The sequence below is a fragment of the Alligator sinensis genome, unplaced genomic scaffold (assembly GCF_000455745.1).
Source record: "Alligator sinensis unplaced genomic scaffold, ASM45574v1 scaffold73_1, whole genome shotgun sequence".
Taxonomy (NCBI): Eukaryota; Metazoa; Chordata; order Crocodylia; family Alligatoridae; genus Alligator; species Alligator sinensis.
The window spans coordinates 3,749,885-3,771,843 of NW_005841838.1; the positions used below are offsets into that span (position 1 = coordinate 3,749,885).

Sequence of the window (21,959 nt, forward strand, 5' to 3'; positions counted from 1 at the left end):
TTCACAGGGAAGGCCCAGAGTGGGCACAGAGAGCCCCAGGAGAGGGGCAGCATTATAGAGAAGGCCCAGTGTTGGCATAGAGGGCCCCAGGAAAGGGGCGGCACTAGAGAGAGGGCCCCAAGAGAGGGGCGGTATTCTTAAGAAGGCCCAGGAGAGAGGGTGGCAGTACCGAGAATGCCCAGAGTGGGCATAGAGAGCCCCAGGAGGGGGCGGCAGTACAGAGAAGGCCCGGGAGCTGGGCGGCAGTACAGAGGAGGCCCGAGAGACGGGCGTGAGAGCAGACCAAGAGACCGAACAACGTCTAGTCCAACTGCGAGGCTTGGGGCGTGGTATAAGGGGTGGTTGAAGTCACGCATAGCCCATAAGGCTAGGGTGCCCCGAAGCACCCGTTTGCTGGACAAGACCCACGGGGGGTCCGGGAGTCTACAGGACCAGATGTTACAACAGACCGTGTCCAAGAAGACGTGAGGCAGCCTCCCTAATATATATTAGAACATCAAAGACGTGGCGGGCGAGCATTAGAGGGGGCCCTTGGGCCGACTTGGCACGGAGAGAGGGGGCCTTAAGGAGATCACGGCCCTCCTGTAGGACCCCGCCGTGTCAGAAGGGATGAGCAAAGATGCGACTAGGTGGAAGGAGAGATCCTTCCACCTCCTATCTTGTGTTGTAATTAAGATGGTTATAGGCCTTTTGAGGGTGAGTCAGTTTTATTTTGACATGGGGATTTGTAGCTGTAACTTGTATGTCAAAGGTGAATATGACCTGTGAGCCAGGTGGCTGAGCAGTTTACTTGTCTTGAAGTTATCTTTATTATAAAGATTAAGCAGATTTACTTTTCTTTTTTTAAATTTTTTATCCAACCATATTTTAAATGTAATTCTTGTTTAGCATGTTGAAGTGTAGTTGTTTACATGAATGCCTCTAAGACCTGGTGTGGAGTGACACTGAGAAAGATGATCTCTATCATGTAATGAAAGTCTTGTGGGTTGATCTTTGTCAATGGCTGTTGGACATCAGCATTTGTGATATTCTTGCCCTGTTTTTAGTATTTAATCTTTAATACATTCTAGAATGGGACGTTAGTTCTGAGTGAATACTTTTTTCAGATAAAAGCAACTTCCTTCCTCAAGTTAGGATCTGTGTGACCTGTTAATAGTGTACTGGATGTCTGTGTGTATGTATTACTTGTATACCATATGTGGGTTTCATACAGGAGTGGCTTTGTTACTAGGAAATCTGTGGCCGGAGGGTGGGGTCCTATTTATTGCAGAGACTACTTTTTTTTCCAGTCACAGCTATTGTGCAGAAGTGACTGTATCTGAGGTTTGAGCGTTTTCGTGTGTACTTATATTAACATTGCCAGGTCTGTGGTTTTCGTATGAGCTTAGGTTCACTTATTACCTCTGCAGGGTTTTTAAGAACTACATGGGCTGCCACTTCCTACTGTCCAAGCTAAAAATGTAATTCTAGTGCATGTGCACTGGAAGTCATGTAATAGCTAAACAGTTCCTAACTAGGGCAGGGTGTTGTCTTTCTGGCCTTGCTACTCCTTGAACCTGTACTAGACAGAATTCTGATTCTAGAAAAGTAAGTTGAACTTTTGTGGGGGAAAGATCTTCCTGTCAGGGAAATAAGCTTGTAAAGTGTTTAGCCAGAAGTTCATAGGAAATCTTTAGGGGGTTTTATCATTAAGTCTAATGGGGAAAGCTATATTTGTATGTGGTGGCTCCAATGGAGAAACTTTTCTCTCATGTGAATGGCATGGAGCCAGGGGGAAAGCTGGACAGAGCTCCACTGTGAGGAGAATACGTGATTATCAGGTATCTGGCAGGCACCTAATAAACATAATAGCTTGGTAGGTCTGAGAGTGATAGGTGCATGCATTTCTCTGAGAAACTGAAGTCAAGTCTGGACATAGTACACTCAGTGGTGTAATTTACATCAGCTCTGTACCTTGTGAATTCCCCCAAGATATGGAGTGAACAGATGATACCACTTATCCTAGGATATCTGCTGCAGTAGATGCATTGGCACTTTGCGGTGCTGAACAGCCTGTTTGCATTGAGCAAATGGGTATCTGGGCATAGCTGGACACAGAATGTTGGTACTGGTGTACTCTTATTGTTGCTGCTTCTGGGGTAACTCTACATGAGATTTTCTACCATATATGGGTTGTCTATCTTGCGACTCGTGTTTTTATATGTTAGTGTAAATAAAGTGTGTGGCCAGGCCCATAGTTGCAAATACTAAGAGGTTTCTGGAGATTTGGGATTTAGGGTTAGGCAACCAAGTATATTCTCTTTTTTGTCAAGTTATGGTAATATGGATGTGTTGTGATGTCTCAGGTTGGGTTCCAGAGTTGACTTTATAGATTAAAAGATTTTTAGGGTCAGAAGGGACCTTAGTAGATCATTGAGTCTGACCCCCTGCCCTGGTCAGGAAAGAGCGCTGGGGCTTGTCTAGGCTCCTCTTAAAGACCTCTAAGAGAGCACCACCTCCCTTGGAAGCCCATTCCAGATTTTGGCAGCCCTCACCATGAAGAAATTTTTCCTAACGTACAATCTAAATCTGCTCTCCATCAATGTATGGCCGTTGTTCCTAGTAAACCCAAGGGGCACCCTGAAAAAGTGTGCTATTCCTTGCTGCTCCCCCCTTCCTTCCTTCCCAATTAATTTGTAGACTGCCACAAGATCCCCTTGCAGCCTTCTTTTGCAGAGGCTGAAGAGATTCAGGTCCCTCAGTGTCTCCTTGTAGGATCTTACCTGCAGGCCCTTAACCATACGAATAGCCCTCCTGTGGATCCCTCTTAAAGTGTGGTGCCCAAAACTGGATGCAGTACTTCAGCTGTGGTCTTACCAATGCCGCATAGAGGGAAAGTATCACCTCCTTAGACCTGTTCTTGATGCACCTTCTAATGCATGAAAGTGTGGTTGGCTTTACTTATCACTCCGTTACATTGACGACTCATGTTCATTTTGGAGTAGACTATGACCCCGAGATCCCTTTAGTCATTGCCTAAATGTAATGCTCTGGGGATATGCTCAGGTAGATGTGCCAACATAACTAAATTGTTTTTTCAGTGTACCCTGGCATAAAGAATTGAAAAATATGCTTCTTATTTAGCAATGAAGAGATTTCTCTTTTTCTCACACACACCCTCCCTGCCTCAGCCCCCAAGCTACTTGTTTTGGGACCCGGTGAGGGAGCAGGCTTAATTGAGTGTTTTCTTTTCTGAATGAATTTTATGTTCCCTTCATTTTTAATAATAGTGTATTTACTTGAATCCAAGATGAGGTTCCCCCATTTAACGTGAGCATTGCAAAAAGCCCTCATCTTGGATTTGAGTACTGTGGCAGGGGGGAAGATGCTACTTGCACCTCTGTCTCTAGCCTCAACCTGGAGCTGCCACTGCAACAACTGCTATTGGACCAGGCTGGGATCAAAGCAACCATGCACTCTGTGCCCCAAGCTGGAGTGGGGCTAGAGCTCTGCTTTAACCAGAAGCGTAAGCAGAATGAGGCTGGGGGAGGGGGGGAGCAGAAGGAGGGAGTAAAGGCTGCAAGGGGGAGAGGACAGTGGGGAGGGGATAGGCTGGGGGTTCAGAGGCTGTGTGGTGGTGGGGCAGGCACCAGTGGGAATGCAGGTGTTGGGGGGGAGAGACTGGGGGGGCAAGCCCGAGGGGGAGGGCAGGTGTTGGGGGGGAGAGACTGGGGGGGCAAGCTGTTTTGACCTTCTTCCCCATACATGCTGCCTCCCCTGCTGTCTGTTCCCTTTTTGACTCTTCCCCTGCCACCTAACCCCCTGCCACTTTTTCTCTGCTGCAGTTGTTGGGAGAGGGTAGGGAGAGAATTTAAGATGGCCTTCCAATAATCAGATTCTATACATGGTAAATTATAGAACATTTATAAGTTTTCTTGTATAGAATCTAATTATTGGAGAAAGAGGGGGTCATCTTAAATTCAGCATTATCTTGGATTAAGGTATGTACAGTAAGCCCCAATTTCTTTTCTTTATTTGTTATCCTGTGCTGGAGTTCTTCATGGGAAACTTATTGATGCTACTGTTGTCTCCGTATTTTTGTAAGGAGTTTACCATACAATTATTTTTAGGTCCTACAGCATTTTCCACAGATGTCTTGTATGCACAGTCACCAGTCACTCCAGCTTCATCCTGAGATTTAGGGACAACAACTTACTTAGAAGTTTTGTCTTGAATCTGTACTTTTACTAGTAGACAGTTAACTTTCTAGGGATAGATATAGATAGGTGTTTAAATTGATCCTGCTAGAACAGTTATAAGGTACAGGTAACTTGCTCAGTTAACTGCAGCAAGGATGTGTGGTATTGGTTTTGGAGGCTTTAATTTTTTCTGATGATATGCCAGCAGAAGCAGCACCTGTGTTTTAAGAATGGGCATGGGAAATGATCTGAGCAAACACCCTTATTCTGCACAGGTCCTTATTCTGGTTTCAGTGGAATCCAAGAATTAATTTCAAAGGACAGATTAACTAAAGACAAGAAAGAAAAGAGAAAAAATAGTTAAAATGAAACATGATCACCATAGGTAGATTGATTTCTTTTTCCCCCTCCCCACCACTTCCCCAGCTAAAGAAAGTATAATAGCTCTCATCTGTCTAGACTTCAGTGAAGTATTTGACATGGTGTCAAATAGGAAATTCAGTTAAGCTGGAAAATAATTAGTGTAAGTATTGTAAAGTAGGTAAGAAGGTAGCTGAGGGGGAGAAATGGCAAGTGTTATTGAAAGTGGAAGTATTGGACTAGAGGGAGGCTGCTAGTTGAGTTCCTTGGGGATGCATCTTGAGAACAATTCTATTTAATAGATTCATTAATTAACCTTGGTACAAAAAGTGGGACCATGCTAATGACAAAGTTGAGAAGGATCCATACAGAGGAAGATCAAGCTACTGTGCAGAAAGAACTGTGGATCACCTTGAGGACTGGAGTTGTAGAAATGGGATTAAATTCAGTACTACAAAGTACCAGGTTGTGAATTCAGAAACTAATTACTATTTTGGGGGTGATGACTATGATCTGCCGAAGTGGTGTGGCACAAAATATCCAATGCTTGACTGCAGGGAAAAACAGGGAAGTGTTACCATTGTACAAGGTACTGGAATAGTATTGGAATTGATCAAGGAAGATCAGTTGAAACAGTTGGTGAAGACTTGACTATGCAACTGGCTGTGTGTACCACAAATTAAGCCCCAAAACCTCAGAATGCCAATGATCCCCTGCCCATGCATGATTTGCTGCTTTGCTTTCTGCTGCTTGCACTATTTGCTGCTGTGCTGCTTGTCCCCTATCTAATCTGCCATGCCATACCCACAGGCTGGCTGTGCCACTTGTGGCACTAGTGCCACAGTTTAGCCACCCCTGATCTATGCCTTTGTGTTCTCTCTATGGAGACAAAATGCTCATTGTGCTTTACATGGGTCTGAGATACAACTGCCCTTTTATTGGTCTGAATGCTGCATGACAATATCATTTTATGTAAGGAATAACTATTCCAATGTATGTGCTGACACTACATGTTGGCACATGTTTTGTACAGGTTTAAATATAATGCTAAATTTATTTTGGTTATTAATGCATGGATGATTATTTTTTCTAGTCTTCAGCCTGTTTGCCTGAAATCGCGTCATAGTTAATGTTACATCTCACTGACCTGATTTCATTGAGCTGAACAGCTTTCTGATGGTCATGAATGTGTGTATATGCTGAATAGTGGAAATTATTGCAACACCAATTGGCCTGTGTGCATCTGTCTGTGGTTGAGCAATAATGTTACACTGTGCAAATGATCGTGGTGGGGGTGGTGTTTTGTTAGCACCTGTTAGCCCTCTCATTTCACTGGTTTGCAGGTTGATGCATGATCCTAGATTTGGTCCAGTTAGCTGGTAACGTATTAATTTATAAAATCATCCCTCAGATAGCAGATGGGATTGTGTTTACCTGCTGTGCAAACCATGTTATGTATGAAATTAACTCCTTGCTTAAAAGCAAAAGGTGCGGCTGGGCAGGGAGAGCTAAGTTACCCTGGTAACGTAAAAATTAAGGTTTGTAAGCCAAGTTTTATTCAAATGCAAGTTTGACAACTCTGTTATGATATTAACTTCTGGTAATGTACAGCAGAAATATCAGTACATCTTGGTAAATGCAGAAAGCTCGGGGATGTGCTCTAGCACATTTTCATAATGACCTGCTGCTCATTACAGAGTAGCACTAACAGGTGCATTTCACATAAGGAGCCCATTTCTATGTGTAGTCGCTAAATGAAATTTATACCAACCAGTTTCAGCTTAGCTTGCAAAGTGGTAAATTTAGGTGAAAAATAAGCAGATACCTCGCATCAACATGCAGCAAGTTTAAGAGGTGAGTGAGAAATTACACGAAGAGGTAAGTGTATTTTCTCTACACTTCCTGTTATTGGACAGTATTAGAAGAAGCACTTGCTATGTTCTCATTACTGGAGTTTGAGTATGTGAAGTCAGGAAGAAAATAATATAACTGACAGTAGTTGCACTTATTTACCTTACTTCCTGTGAGTTACCTTACTTCCTGTGAGATGTGTTTCCTATACAGTTCAGATGTGGGTCAGTTCTACCTGTTTTAGGTTTTTTTGGTTTTTGTTTTACCCTACTTTCTCTTTCCTGTAACAAGAAGTTACTGGTATTGCCTTGCTTTACTAGCACACATTGCACAGAATAAAACCAAATTGCAAAAACATTAAGAATTGTTTTGAGAAGGTACAAATTAATTGACCATATACACTCACTTTTGCTTTCAGGTCTTATATTTAAAATATTAGAGGATATAACTGTAATGTATTTGACAACATGGGTAACATGGACACTTTCTAATAATTTGTTCTCTAGACTGACCATGTTCTAAAAGCTGTTCACATAGAAATACTGTGAAGAAATGCTCATCTTGCTCCATCATGCCTTGTTTCCATGGACAGTTTAAAGCATGCTGTATTTTGAATATATTAAGTATTGTTAATATAGTTTCTTCTAGTATAGTTAATATAGTACCTCCTTGAGGGATGGTCCTCAAGGAGGGCTATACAACAGTGGCCAGCACTTTTAGGGAAATGATCAGGAAAGCCAAGGTGGCAAATGAGTTTAGGTTAGCCATGGGAGTCAAGGACAACAAGAATTCCTCCTTTAGATATGTAGGCAGTAGAAGGAAAACAAATGGAAATGTGGGACCCCTGCGTAACACCTTAGGACAGCTGGTAGCTGACATTCAGGAAAAAACGGAACTCTTGAATGCCTACTTTGCTTCGTTATTTCACTGGACCATGGGGAAAGTCAGGCAAGATGAGGCTCATAGGGGACATGCTGGGACTGACAGCCCCTCCACTGAATGCTGAGTGGGTGCAATACCAATTAGAAAAGCTAGACATTTATAAGTCATCAGGATTAGATGGACTCCATCCGAGAATGCTGAAGGAGCTGGCTGAGGTCATTGCAGAACCCCTGGCAAAGCTCTTTCAGAATTTGTGGCGCACAGGGGAAAACCCTGAGGATTGGAAGAGGGCCAGCATTGTGCACATCTTCAAGAAGGGGAAGAGGGAGGACCCAGGCAACTATAGGCCAGTCAGCCTAACATCTATCCCAGGGAAAATCCTGGAAAAGCTCATTAAAGAATCTATGTGCGATACACTTGCAGAAGGTAAGATGCTGAATGACATGGCTTTGTCGTGGGTAGGTCTGGTCTTACCAATCTCATCTCCTTCTACAGTCTGGTCTCTCACCCCCTGGACAGCAGGGACGTGGTAGACATTTATATACCTAGACTTCCAAAAGGCTTTTGATCTAGTATCCCATGATATCCTTGTGGGAAAACTGGAAGATTGTGGGCTCAGCTGCTCAACAGTTCAGTGGGTGGGGAAACTGGCTGCATGGTAGGACCGAGAGGGTTCTCATGAATGAATCTGTCGTCCTGGTGCAAAGGGGCCAATGGCGTCCCTTGGGTCCATGCTTGGACCAGTGCTTTTCAACATCTTTATCAATGATTTGGAAGGGGAGTGAAAAGCTTGCTGGCCAAGTTTGCAGATGATACCAAGTTATGGGGCAGTGTGGTCATGTCAGAAGATAAGCTGCATATACAGGCGGATCTGGACAGGCTTGAGAGTTGAGCAGATGAGAACCAGATGAAGTTGAACATTTCCAAGTGTAAGGTGCTTCATCTGGGGGAAACAACCCTCAACATACATACAGGCTCAGTGGTGACAGCTTGACTTGCACCATGGCCAAAAGGGACCTAGGGCTAATGATTGACCATCCTATTAATATGAACCATCAGTGTGAGGTGGTGGTCAGCAGGGCAGGCAACACACTGGCATGCATCAACCGATGCATCTCATGTAAAACTAAGGAAGTGCTACTCCCACTGTACTCAGCACTGGTGAGACTGCAGCTGGATTACTGTGTCCAGTTCTGAGCACTGCACTTCAATAAGGACGTGGGAAAACTTGAGAGGGTCCAGAAAAGAGCCAGCCGTATGATAAGGGACTTGCAAGGCGAGCCATACAAGAAAAGGCTGAGGGACTTGGGACTCATAGATTCCTGGACACTAGGGCTGGAAAGGACCTCGGAAGATCGAGTCCAGCCCCCTACCCCAGGGGCAGGAAGTCAACAGGGATCATAGGATCCCAGCAAGATAAACATCCAAATGTCTCTTGAAGGTGTTCAAAGTAGGTGCTTGAATCGCCTCCGGCGGCAGTCTGTTCCAAAGCTTGGGGACTTGGACAGTAAAGAAGTTCATATGTCCAGCCTGAAACGGTCATGGAGGAGTTTGTGACCATTTGACCTTGTCATCCCTTAGGGTGCTCTGGCGAACAGATGTTCCCCCAGATCCTGGTGAGCACCCCTGATGAACTTATAGGTGGCCACCAGATCACCCCTGAGCCTGCGCTTTTCCAGGCTGAAGAGTCCCATGGCTCTCAGCTTCTTATCATAAGTTCTGTTTTCCTGACCTCTTATCATGTGCGTGGCTCTCCTCTGGACTCTCTCAAGCTTCTCCACATCCTTTTTGAATTGTGGAGCCCAAAACTGGATGCAGTACTCCAGCTGCGGCCTCACCAAGGTTGAGTACAACGGATGAATGATGTCCTGGGATTTGCTTGAGAAGCAACTATGGATGCAAGCCACAGTTTTGCTCACTTTACTAGCTGCAGCCAACTTAGAACCAGAAAAAACCAATTCAGGCACTAGCAGTCAAACTTGTGTTTGTGTACTGTATATAGAAGAGATTGTACTAATTCAAAAACCAAGTCTCACTCTCTTATATTGTGTGTATGTGGTGGAGTGTGGGGTATAGCAGGGGGTGGGGGAGTGTATATGGCTGGTGTGTGTGTGGAGGGAGGTGGGGGCTGTGAGAGGTGCCTACGCTTTCCATTCCCTGTGTCCTCCGTTGCCCCCCCCCCTTGCTGCTTACCTTCTGGGCAACTTTGACTCCAGTCAGCACTTGCCCCAGCACAGCCTGGCCAGGCAGAAGGAGCAGCAGCTCCAAGTAGGCTGGGTCAGGGCGAGAGCTGAAGGCAAACTGTGGGGAAGGTGGGGAGTAGGACAAGCAGCACTGGGGGGGCAGGCTGTGTAGCTTCCCTAGCATGTGCCCTGCCTCCCCCACTGCTGAGAGCCCCCTTCCCTGCCTTATAAGCAGGGATCCTCGTTTTCTGTTTAAAAATTCTAAATTCTCTGATAAAAATCCATAATTATGATTTAAAACCCCCAAAGTCCATGTTTTTCCACAATTAAAATGAAACTCTGTGTGTGTGTGTGTGTGTGTGTGTGTGTGTGTGTGTGTGTGTGTGTGTGTGTGTCAGTTTTATTGATATATTTAAAAATTTAAAGCAGCTTTAAAGCCTACTAGTTTCTCGATCATTGTAATAAAATAAATTCTAAAAAACTGTATATTTTGGTGTGTTTGATTTTTTTTGTTTGTTTTTTCAGTCCTGGAAAATCAGGGCTTCCCCTGCCCCCTTGACTCAGTAGGATGCAGGTCCAACTGCGACTGTCTGTCCTGTTCCCCCCGCCACTTTGTGGCACTGAGCAGCCCTGATACGCTGGTGTCCCGTCCATGCCATTGCCCCTCACTCCTAACCCACAGCCCCTGGTCTGGCTAGTACCCCTCATTCCTGGCCCAGCTGGTGTCGCTCGCTCACGAACCTCAGCTTCCTGGCCCTGCTGGTGTCCCTCACTCCTGACCTGTAGCCCCCTATTCCCCCCAGACATGCCAAAAGGGGCCCCCAGCTGCCAGGGCTGTGGGATCTGGTGCTGCATACTGCCTGCTTTCTGCTCCACAGGTGCTGCTACAGCTGTCTAGCAGCACTTGAGCCCTGACACCAAGCCTCCCTGCCCAGCTCTGTCCTCCCATGCCGGATCCCTCCTGCTGGGCTGCAGAGGTGGTCAGGCTGCAGCCTGAATATTTGGAGCCATTTCAAAAGGACAGCAGCTGGTACCTGCTAACTGTTATGTGATCATTCAGGTATATCAAAGGTATTTCAACTTTGACACTCCATCCAGGTTTATTGAAGTTGGTGTGGCCTTGTGAAAGACCTGAGGACACGTAACAGTTGGAACATACCAGCTGCTGCCCTTTCTAAATATCTGGGTATTGAAAGCTCTCTGAAGGTTTATGTATCCACACCCTTAGTATATGGACATGTAACACTTATTCCAGTTTAAATGCAGTTTAAATCTGGAGCAAACAGATGTAAAAGCCTTTTAAGCCATTTTAAAGCTGCCTAGAATGCTTCAAAAATATACCTGAAAAATTAGGTAATCTTTTGAACCAGTTCACTGTTAACTGGGCCAGTGTTATGTGAGTGTACTCCCTTAGCACATGTGGCATTTAGCTAAACAAAACTGTCTGAAGCCCCACCATTACCACTGTTCCAAACAACAAGATTCATGTTCAAACCAAAGTCCTTTTTTAATTAAACAGCTGCCCTACTTGCAAAGTGTCTATGAAATTATTGCATTTTTTTATTTGATGTTAAAAGCAGTTTTCTCTGATAGAGACAAAGCTTATTGTGCTTTCAGCTAGTTCTATTTTTAATAGTCTAGAATGTGTTTCTTATCTAAGGCCGTGCCATTCTGATATTTCTAAATTTCTCCTTCTATAGTGTATTGTGAGAGTGTGTGCTGGTAAGTTGGTTGTTTAAACTTGGTGATTTAGAATATTCAGGAACTTCATAAATTTGTATGATGTATTTAGATGTGGTATGTAGTTTACTTAATCAGATAATAAAATACTAGTTGTGTGTTATATAATAAATGTGAGAACCAAGTATCCTGGTAACACTGGCCTTCATTTGCTGGCTGTAGTCTCTTGACAAGACAAGGTTAAAAAAGGTTCATACCTTTCAGCACTGAAGGCTCAGTATCTGCTGACTCAAATGGTTATTACTTGATGAATATTTAATACTGCCACTACATATATCCTAAAATATAGCAGCTATTTTAAGTGCCTAATTATTGTGTCTGGAAGCTGTGAAGGTATGCCAGCTCTCAGCAAGATTTACTTATCGAGTTGTTGTTGCACATACTGTATTTATGTGAATCCAAGATGACTGAATTTAAGAAGACTCCCCCCTAATAATGAGACCCTATATATGGCATATTTACCCAGCCAGGAAGCAGCTTCCTGGAGCCAGAGCTGTGTTGCTTCAGTTGGCTGGGTAGGGGACAGAACATCCATGTGTCTGTGCCCAGGGAGTGAATGGAGCCAGAGCTGGAGCTATCAGACAGTAAGTGCAGGGGAAGGAAGGGGCAGAGGCTGCAGAGGACAGGTGACAGGGGAAAGAGAGATGGTCAGGGGCCAGAGTCAGAGCCACAGCAGCTGCCTCCCCCCACTTCATACTCAAATCCCAGATGGGGAGCTTCCTCCCCCACCCCATGCTGAATGGGGAGGGACAGGGAGGAACCCTGTCTTGGATTTGAGTAAATATGTTATTTAAAACATTGTCATCTTCTATTCTTTGTTTTACTATCCAGGAGCTTTTTAAGTGAAGAAAAACTGTTGGGTTGTATATTTTCTGCATTTTTGCATAACATTTCTAAACAGCTTTCATAGAAAACAACCTCTCTAAATAGAAATGCAGAAAAAAATCAGTAAAATTGGCCTGTGAAACTACCAAGGGGCTAGTGGGCAGAAAAAATGGATGGAAAAAATGTTGGTAACGAGGCAGAAACTCCAGGGCCTTAGAAGAAATGATTTAATAGATTTCATAGACATTACAGCTGGAAGGGACCTTGGAAGGTTGAGTCCAGCCCCCTGCCCCAGGGGCAGGAAGTCAACAGGGGTCATAGGGTCCCAGCAAGATAAACATACAAATGTCTCTTGAAGGTGTTCAAAGTGGGTGCTTGAACCACCTCTGGCAACAGTCTATTCCAGACCTTGGGGGCTTGGACTATAAAGAAGTTCTTCCTTATGTCTAGTCTGCAACAGTCGTGGAGGAGTTTATGACCATTCTACCTTGTCGTCCCCTGGGGTGCTCTGGTGAACAGATGTTCCCCCAGATCCTGGTGAGCACCCCTAATAAACTTATAGGTAGCCACCAGATCACCCCTGAGCCTTTTAATTTCCAGGCTGAAGAGTCCCATAGCTCTCAGCCTCTCATCATAAGGTCTGTTTTCCTGACCTCTGATCATGTGTGTGGCTCTCCTCTGGACTCTCTCAAGCTTCTCCACATCCTTTTTAAATTGTGGAGCCCAAAACTGGATGCAGTACTCCAGCTGCGGCCTCACCAAGGCCAAGTACAGCAGGACAGTGACGTCCTGGGATTTGCTTGAGAAGCATCTATGGATGCAAGCCAGCATTTTGCTCGCTTTACTAGCCGCAGCATCACATTGAAGGCTCATGTTCATCTTGTGGTCAGTCATGACCCCCAAGTCCCTTTCATCTGTAGTGCTAGCCAGCATAGCACTGCTAAGCCTATAAGCATGCTGCGGGTTTTTCTTCCCAAGGTGGAGAATTTTGCATTTTTCAGTGTTAAACACCATCAGGTTCTCATTTGCCCATTTGCTGAGCCTGTTAAGGTCACCCTGGATTGTCCTCCTGTCCTCAGGTGTGGATGCTTTACCTCAAAGTTTGGTATCATCTGTGAACTTGGCCAGTCCACTTCTGACTCCAATCTCCACATCATTAATGAAGATGTTGAACAATATGGTGCGTTCACACATGCAAGCATGTGCGCTTGCAGCAGCTCAAATAGAAGCAGTGCGAATTTGAGCCGGGGCTTTTTGCCTCAGTGTACGTACTCGGACATACACTTTGTTGTGGAGCAAATTGTGCTACTAGGGGCAAAATAACTCTGCCTGGCTCCTTCCAGATCTTTAGCCAGGGGGAGCTAGAGCCTGGGGCCAGCGCCTGTGTTGTCCCCAGCAGTATAAAAAGCCACCCTGGCAACTAGCTCAGGGCTGCTAGCTCTCAGGAGCTTCTGAGGCCCAGCCAATTGGTACCTGTGATCACTACTCCTTGTGCCAGCTGGACTGCTGAAGCAGCCCTGAGAGTTCCCTGCACCCTCTACCCACTGCAGCAGTCTGGCAGTGGATGCTGCTGTCTGGCTGTGACCGCTGTGCACCTGCCAGGCTTGGATGGGGATTGCAGAGCCAGTAGAGGCATCTGCCCCTCTGGGCCAGCTGCCAGTGGACTTCGGTTGCAGGGTTAGGCTCTTGAAGATAGGTACCACATTGGCCTTCTTCCAGTCGGCGCTCTGAAGTGCCCAAGGAGTTCTCAAATATCTGTGGCAGGGTCTGAGCTATGATGCTTGCCAGCTCCTTGAGTACTCTGGGCTGTAAGCTGTCAGGGCCGGCTGATTTTGAAGGTGTCTATCCTCTCTAGGTGTTCTTTCACGAGGTCAGTATTGATGGAGGGTAAGGAATCATCCTCACCCAGGTGTTCCTGTCCTGTAATGGGCAGTGACGCCCCTTGGGACTGGTAAAAAAAAAACAAACAACAAACAAACAAAACAAACAAAAAAAAAACACCGATGCAGAGTACCCATTTAGCAAGTTGGCTTTTTCTTGGGCGTTGGTTGTCAGTTGTCCCTTTTGGTTTAGCAGGGGCCCAATGTTGCCCTTGCTTTTCCTCTGGCTCCCCACATATCTAAAAAAGGACTTTTTATTGTCCTTGATACTTGTAGCGAGTTGGAGTTCAGTTGCTATATTGGCTTTCCTGGTTCGTTCCCTGCAGCTCCAGACCAGTGCATATTCCTCCTTGGAGGTGGATCCCGTCCTCCATCCTTTGTAGGTTTTTCTTTTTAGACGCAGGAGGTCTGCTAGTTCCCTGCAAAGCCAAGAGGGCTGCTGTGCCCTTTTGCTGCCTTTCCTCCGAGACGGAATAGACTTAGCTTGTGCATCCAGGATTGCTCCCTTGAGGAGCAACCACTCTTCCTGAACTCCCCTCCCCGTCAGGTTGTGGTCCCGTAGGACCTCACCTACAAGCCTCCTGAGCTTGTTAAAGTCAGCTTTCCTGAAGTCGAGGACTTCTGTATTGCTGACTGACCTGTCAGGTTTATGGTGGATGGTGAAGGTGATCAGCTCATGATCGCTGTCACCCAGCTTCCCTTCGATCACTAGGTCGCTGATTAGGTTGTCCCCTGTAGCCAGTACCAGGTCAAGCAGCGCTATACCTCTCGTCGGCTCGTTGACTTCTTGCATCAAATAGAGCTCATCCACATATGAGAGAGAGCTTTGCGACTGCTCTGATTTGGCCAAGTGCTCTACCCACGACATGTCAGGGTAGTTGAAGTCTCTCATGACAACCATGCACCGGGAACGCGCAGCTTCAGCCAATTCCCTGGCGAACTCCTGGTCAAGCTCTTGATCCTGGGTAGGAGGTCTGTATTAGACTCCCACCATTGTGTCCCTTATGCTGTGTTCCCCACGGATTTTAACTGAGAGAGTCTCCAGCTGTCCACTGGGTGCCAATGTCGGCTTGCAGGGACACATAGCTTTCCTTGACATAGAGAGCTACACCCCCGCCCCTTTTGTCCACTTGGCTATATCCTGTACAGGAGAGATCATCTATACCTGTGGCCCAGTCATGGTTGGAGTCCCACCAGGTCTCCATTATCCCTATGACATCATAATTATTTGTGTTAAGCAGGAGGACAAATTCCTCCTGTTTATTCCCCAAGCTCCTGGCATTTGTGTACAGGCAGGCAAGTGTTCCTCTACGGGCCCTTTCCTTGCCCACCGCTCGTTCCAGGGCTGGGGCAGGGATGGGCTTCTTTAAGTGCCTTTATCTGCTGGCTTTGCAAGGGTTGCTGAGCAGGCCAGTAGTGGAAGTAGTCCCCGCCCCCATCCCCCGGCAGGCTCAGTTTAAAGCCTGGTGGAGCAGGTCAGCCAGTCTGGCCTAGAAGAGCCTCCTCCCCAGCGGAGAGAGGTGGAGGCCGTCCCTTCCCAGCAGCTCGCTGCTTGTCTCACCAAAGAGTGGACTGGTCATGGAAGCCGAAGCCTTCCCAATTAACACCAGCGCATGATATATGTAGTAAATAAACGGACAAAGAAAATAATGTTCTTTATTGTTTGGCTGTGCTTTCCTTGAATGATGTGGATTTATCATCTAAAGGGTAGTAAAAAATACTTCATTTTGAGTAGGAATTAAACACTATCTGGTAGTAGAGTGTCATTAAAACATGCAATGTCAGTGTATCCAACAGATCTGTAATTATTTCCACTCAAAATGCAGGCACTTATTTTCTTCTTTTGGGCTATATTGTATGCAGAATATAATCGGAGAGGAAGTGTGATAATCTCAAACATCTTGAATGTAATCTCTTTGCTTCATTAGTAAGCAAGCATTGCTTTTTATCGTTATGATCTGATAAGTTCCTATGAAATGTAAATTTTGACTGAACAGAAGAGCACACTTTTGCCCCTAGCACTTTTTAAATTTTTATCTATAAGACAGGTTTTTGATGGAACCACAAAGAATAGAGGTGTATCTAAACTTTAAATCATCTTGTAAATGAAACTAGCTGATTGGTTAACTGACTTTGATATGAAAACAAATTCCAGTTATGCATACTTTGAGGCTTTCTTGTTTTTAGTCGAAAAAAGTTAATGTCTGGCGGTGCTCTAATTGTCCTTAAGTTCACATGTAAATATTTTGTAAGCACTTTTTAACACTTCATTTTCATATTAATGGGTTGCCTTCAACACCTTTCTCTTTTTATTATTTTTCATTTTGATGCTTGTATAACAGGGATTTTAATGAGTCCTATTTTTCAAGCTACCTCCATAGTATAATGCAAGCAGCAGGTGGTATAGCTTGTAGTGCCTGTAAATCTTGATTTAGTTTAACATCACATGCTGGTTAAAAGGAGCCTACATGACTTACATTTATCAGATCATTTTTTCGTTGTTTACTGTCTTAACATGTTGAAGTAGGTGGATCTGGATTTCATGTTGCCCCACAATGATTGTTTTTAAATTTTTAAGGCTACTTTATTCTGTAGATGGCCCAGAATTAGAGAATTAAGTTTTATTTTTTTAAATTAATATGTTTTTGAATGAAATGCTGTAAAAAAAATATTTCAGGGGTGTTGGTTATAGCAGTGTTGGTCTGAGGACATAAGCAGACAAGATTCTTTGGGTAAATCTGATATCTTTTATTAGACTAACTAAAGTAGTTCAAAAGCTTTTGGGTACAAACACCCTTCTTCAGGCAGAGGGAGCATAAAAAAATTTCTATAACTTCTTTTTGTGTGAACTGAAGATTCTTCATCAATTTAGCAATAATATGAGTAGAAAATATGAGTAGTAAATAATATGTATATTAAATCAAAGCCAAATTTAAATCTTATTTAAAATTTTATAGGCAAAGTCAAGCATCAGATGCTTCATAAAACCTACAGAGACACTTGAAAGATCTCTTGAAATTAACAAGCAGAAGGGTAAGAAGAAGTTGCAAAAGAGACCCAACTATAAAAATGTTGGTGAAGAAGAGGAAGAGGAGAGAGGACCTGAGGATACCCAAGATGACCCAGATAAGACTAAGGGTACAGAAGGTAGTTCAAAAGGGATGAAGACAAGTGGGGAAAATGAAGGTGAGTGCACAGATGCCTAAACCCAATACATGCTTTATGTACCCTAGTTACTAGTATATTATTGCTGTTTTCACTTGAGCTTGATTGTGGGTCTAGTATGCTTTTGTTCACTTGTAATACTGGGACCACATATACCTCATATTACTGTTTAGGCAGATGTCTGAATAAATAGAAAAGTTTTTTCAGTGTTCTTTTTAACTGAGTGACAAATGCAGTGGCTTACATTGCATTCTTTCCTTGTAGCATCCAGCGTTAACCAAAAGTATGGCTTTATAGCCATCTTTATATTAACAAATCCTCATTGTTTTATTGTTGGTGGTAACCTCCACCAAAAAAAACCCCTTAAACTTGTTGTTTGATAGTGATTAACCTTTCTACCAAACCTTGCCATTTTGCATATGTGAAGTTTATTTTGAAAATTAATGTCCAAAATGCTTCTAAACTTACTCAGTTGATTTATTTTCATTACAACAGTTCAAGAAACTGTTGAAATTTTTATATAAAGTTGATTTTTTTACCAGCTCTGATGGATGGATCTGGAGGACATGCTATAATTGCTTTAATCTTTTAAGGTAGTTATGAAGTCGTACATTTTCAGGCCTAAAAGAGGTTGGAGTTGCTATACTTATGTCACTTTTTAACTTGCTGTAATTTGATTGCTTGACCATACCCTAAGAGTAAAGTTCCCTTGAAGCATAACGAGAGGGATGACAGCAGTATATAAAGAAGGGTATATCCCAGGGCAGGGCATTATTTTGGGTGGAGGGCCACTTACTGATTTTTGGAAAGCTGTTGAGTGCTGCATGGGTAGCCCCGCCCTTTGACAGGTGCCCCGCCCCCTAGTTGCCATCTTGGGACCAGAAGTCCCGCCCCTAACCTCTGACCTTTACCACCAGAAGTCTCTCCTTGCCCCTGTAAGTACTCCTTTGGGGAAGAGGGTTTGCCATCTTAGAATGGGAAAAACAAACAATATACTAAAAGTCAAATGCGCATAATGTATTTTAATTTAATTAAAAATATATTTTTGTCCTTTATTTGTGTGCATTTGTGTTGTATATGTAGAAGTGATTGCATAATAGCTCAAAATGCAGTCTTACTCTTGTAATAGTGTATGGGGTGTGCAGGGGTATGGGTGGGTGGGTATGGGAGTATGTGGGGGGCGTACAGTATTTGTGGGGTGTATGACTATGGGGGAGGGTGTGGTGCGGGAAGGGTTTGAGGGTATGTGGGGTGTGCATGGGAGCCCCCTCCGCCCGTGCCCCCCTGAGCCAGTCAGCACCCGCCCTGCAACAGCCCATAGTTCAAGCGCTCTGCAGCGCCTCCCCACCACTACCAACAGCACATAACCCCAGCGTGTCCTGCACCCGCTCTGCACTGCCTGGCCACATGCAGCAGCAGTGGCAGGGGCCACAGTGTGCAGCTGTGACCCTGCACACCCCGCACCGACTTCGGGCTCACCTGTCAGGGCTGAGCAGCAGCTGGGCAGAAACTGTTGCTCGATGTGGGGGAAAGTGGCCCCTCCCTTTCGCTATGCAGCTTTCGCTGTGGCCGCCCAGAGACCGCTCTGTGCTAGGCTGCGATTTGGCTTCTTCACCACCACCTGTGAGCTGCCCTGCAACTGCTTCACGCTGTCACCGGTGCTGCACTGGGCAGCCCAGAGACTACGCTAAAGGAGCTGCATCGCAGTCTAGCACAGCACAGGTTCCAGGTAGCCGCAGCAAAAACTGCCCAGCAGAGGGACTGCTTTTCCCCTGTGCCAAGCAGCAGTTTCTGCTCCTGTTCAGCCCTGATGGGCAAGCCCAGAGCCAGCGTGGGGCCCTGGCTCAGCAGCAGCATTACGGGACAAACTGCTGCTCAGGTCCAGGAAAAAGCAGCGCCCCCCTCCCACTGTTGGTACTTCCTGGTGCAGCCACTCAGAACCCATGTGGGACTGTCCTGTGTCTGCTCTGCACTGCCACTGCTGCCCCATGGGGCAGCCCAGAGGTGGTGGTGATGCATTGGAGACTCAGGACAGCTCTGCGTGGGCTCCAAGCAGCTACACCAGAAAGTGCCTGCGAGAGGGAGGGGCTGCTTCTCACCGCCCCCCCCCAGCAGCAGTTTGTCCTGCGCTGCCACTGCTCAGCCCACATGAGTGAGCACAGGGCACACAGGGTCGGGGCTTTGCACACTGGTCCCCGCCTGTACCACAGGGCTGGGTTGGAGATAGGGGGGAAAGCAGGAGCACGGGGCCCACACTGACGGGGCCCAGAGCAGGGTGATCGGAGCACAGGGTCCCAGCCAGCAGGGCTCTGTGGAGCCTGGCCAGATTCCCCTCTCCCTTCTGGCACAGCCTGGGCCGGCTCCATAGTCCCCTGCCAGCCCTCACCCTGCGCTCCTGCCACCTTGCTTTGGGCCCTGCCGGTGCTGGCCCTGTGCTCCCACAAACCTGCTTGCTTCCACTCCCCATGCTAGGCAAGGGCTTCTGGCTTGGGGGGTGGGGCTAGGCGGGCCTTGCTTTTATAGGGTCCTGCTATGGCTTCTACTGCATCCTACTGTTGTTGGCTCCTGTCATCTTTGACAGGCAGCCAGGGGCAGATAAATATTAATTATCTAAATTTTTTAGGGGCCTGGGAGGCCAAATCTGGCCCATGGGCCGTATTCTGCCCACCCCTGGTATATCCCAAAACAAAATATAGCTATGCTTACTTTTAACAACCCTCTTGTACCATGCTTCCATTTTGATGCGTTTGACAAGAGCTTCCAAGATCTTTTATTTCCATCTTGCTTAAACAATACTATATAACACACAATCAGTATACTGATATTTGAGCAAAATAGGTATACACTTAAGGTCCCAAGCAGACTAAGTATATTTGTAATTCTTACTCCCTCTTTGGAGTAACTTAACTTGGCAAGACATGTATTAAAATGGTATCTGTTTTTTTGGTTATTTAAAAGACTACTTTTTTTTTATATTAAACCAAATTAGCCCAGGGAGCAAGAAGCCTTGTTCATACCACGTAGTCAGTGACTCCTTGTGCTTTGGTGAACAAACTAAAGTTACAAGAATTAATTGGTGACAGATACTGCACCTGAGTTCATTTGCATCAACCAAATTGGGAAATATGTGAAAGAAAGCTATTGTATTTTATATTGGCTGGCTCTCAGTGATGGAAAATGGTCTATTCTTTGTGACTGTGCATGACCTTTTCATGTATACTTCCCAGGAATAACATTTCCTCCATTGGCTTACGTTGAATACAGCTAATGTAAATTGTGCAGAATCATTTTGACTTGCACACTGATTGGTTTAACATTTGGAATCTCCTGTAACTATTGTTTAACCTGTCTTTATCAAGTTTTCCACAGCTGCCGCTGTTGTTTTAAAACAAGCAAGAACAAAAGAGGCATATGCCGCAGAGTTTGTCCTCCCTAAAATGTGGCTCAGATCAAAATAGATTAAAAAAATTCACTTCCTTTTTTTTTTCTTCCCCTCCCCCGCCCTCCCCTGGGCTAACTATTATGCGCTCATAACTTTCAAACTATTAATATTCCAGGGAAATGTTTGTATTTGATTATGAAACAAAGTTCCAGGCTTTGATGATAGATTAATATTAATAAATTTGTGTTAGAAAATGTAGAGTTGACCAAAATGCATCGTAGTTCTTTTCTGAAGAAAAAGAAGGAACATGAATAGTCTGGGTAGATGTTATCTTTGGGCTGAAAACAGAGTATCAGATTTCTGTGTGTCCTAGGGCCAAGAGTGTTTAGCTTTGGCAGAATCGTTTCTTACAACCAGGGAATGGGTAGCAGGTCAAGCTGTGGCTTTGATTGCTGAGATCTTGTTAGTATCTAGGAACATGGCAAAGGTTTGATTTAAACAAAGATTTAACTTGACAGCATCAAAAAGAAAAAGAGAACCTGATTTTGTTTGTTTTACTAGGAGCGCTTGCTGAATTGTATTTCATGAAGGGTGGTTGCCAACTTCTCCAAGCCATGAGCTAGAACAGCCCAGCTGGTGTGTGAGGTGGGCAGGTGCTCTGACGTCACTCCTCCCACTGCCCAGTGCTGGTGTGGGTAAAGCCTCTTGCTGCTGGAACGTCATTGAAGCCCCCTCTCTCTGTGGGCTGCATTCAGCCTCAGGGCTTGTATTACTGATCCCTGTCTTATGGCACTCTTGGGATGCTGCAGGGTTTTCGTGGTACAAAGCATATAAAATATTTTAATACTATAAGAGCCTTAGTCTATCTGTCTGTCTGTAACACTTTATTTGCACTCTGATTGCTTGTCTGAAACATCAGGCCCAGGCCTGCTCCTCCCCCCACCCCCCTTGGAGGTGGCAGGTGGAGTGGGCCCAGACCGCAGGCGGCAGCAGTGGGGAGGAAGGCAGCAGCCCTGGGTGCCGAGCCCAATATGGCAGGGTGGGGAACGGGCCCCAACTGGGGGGGGGCCAGACGAATGGCTCTGCTACCATCCGTGCCCCTCCCCCCCTCCCCAGTCATTTTTGATGGGCAATTTGTTAGTTAGTTATTTTCAGGCAACTATATATCCATTCCAGAATATGCAGTGCTTGAAAATTGTTAGAACTCATTTTCCAATTTCAAAGACTTCTGTTAATCAAAATTCTGCTATGTTGTAATGTATCAGCTGTGGCCAGAAAACAATAATTACTCTAGATCTCAAGATGGCTAGAATAGATGCATGGCATATGGCATACTGTACAGTGGATCAGTAGCAACCTGATTACATTGCACCCAGTGATGCAGCTTTACAGTATTTGCATGGGTAGGGGGGATGGGACTGTGTAGATTGACCAGTTCACACAAGGCTTCTCTAACTTTTGCATACCTGTAAAGTCAGTACCACTTGACCCAGCTGCCAGAAGATCAGTTCTG

At 45.2% G+C, this 21,959-nt stretch overlaps 1 protein-coding gene across 9 annotated transcripts in view; it reads left to right on the forward strand.

Moving 5' to 3' along the window:
- CLEC16A (C-type lectin domain containing 16A) overlaps nucleotides 1-21,959 on the forward strand; it is a 172,065-nt gene that overhangs the window by 22,131 nt on the left and 127,975 nt on the right. For 8 of the 9 annotated variants that reach the window (XM_025203264.1, XM_006015503.2, XM_006015504.2 and 5 more), the window contains one exon: nucleotides 16,857-17,085. In XM_025203264.1, coding sequence (XP_025059049.1) covers nucleotides 16,857-17,085 — 229 coding nt within the window. The remainder of the gene's footprint in view (nucleotides 1-16,856; nucleotides 17,086-21,959) is intronic. The other variant, XM_025203288.1, reaches the window with a different exon arrangement.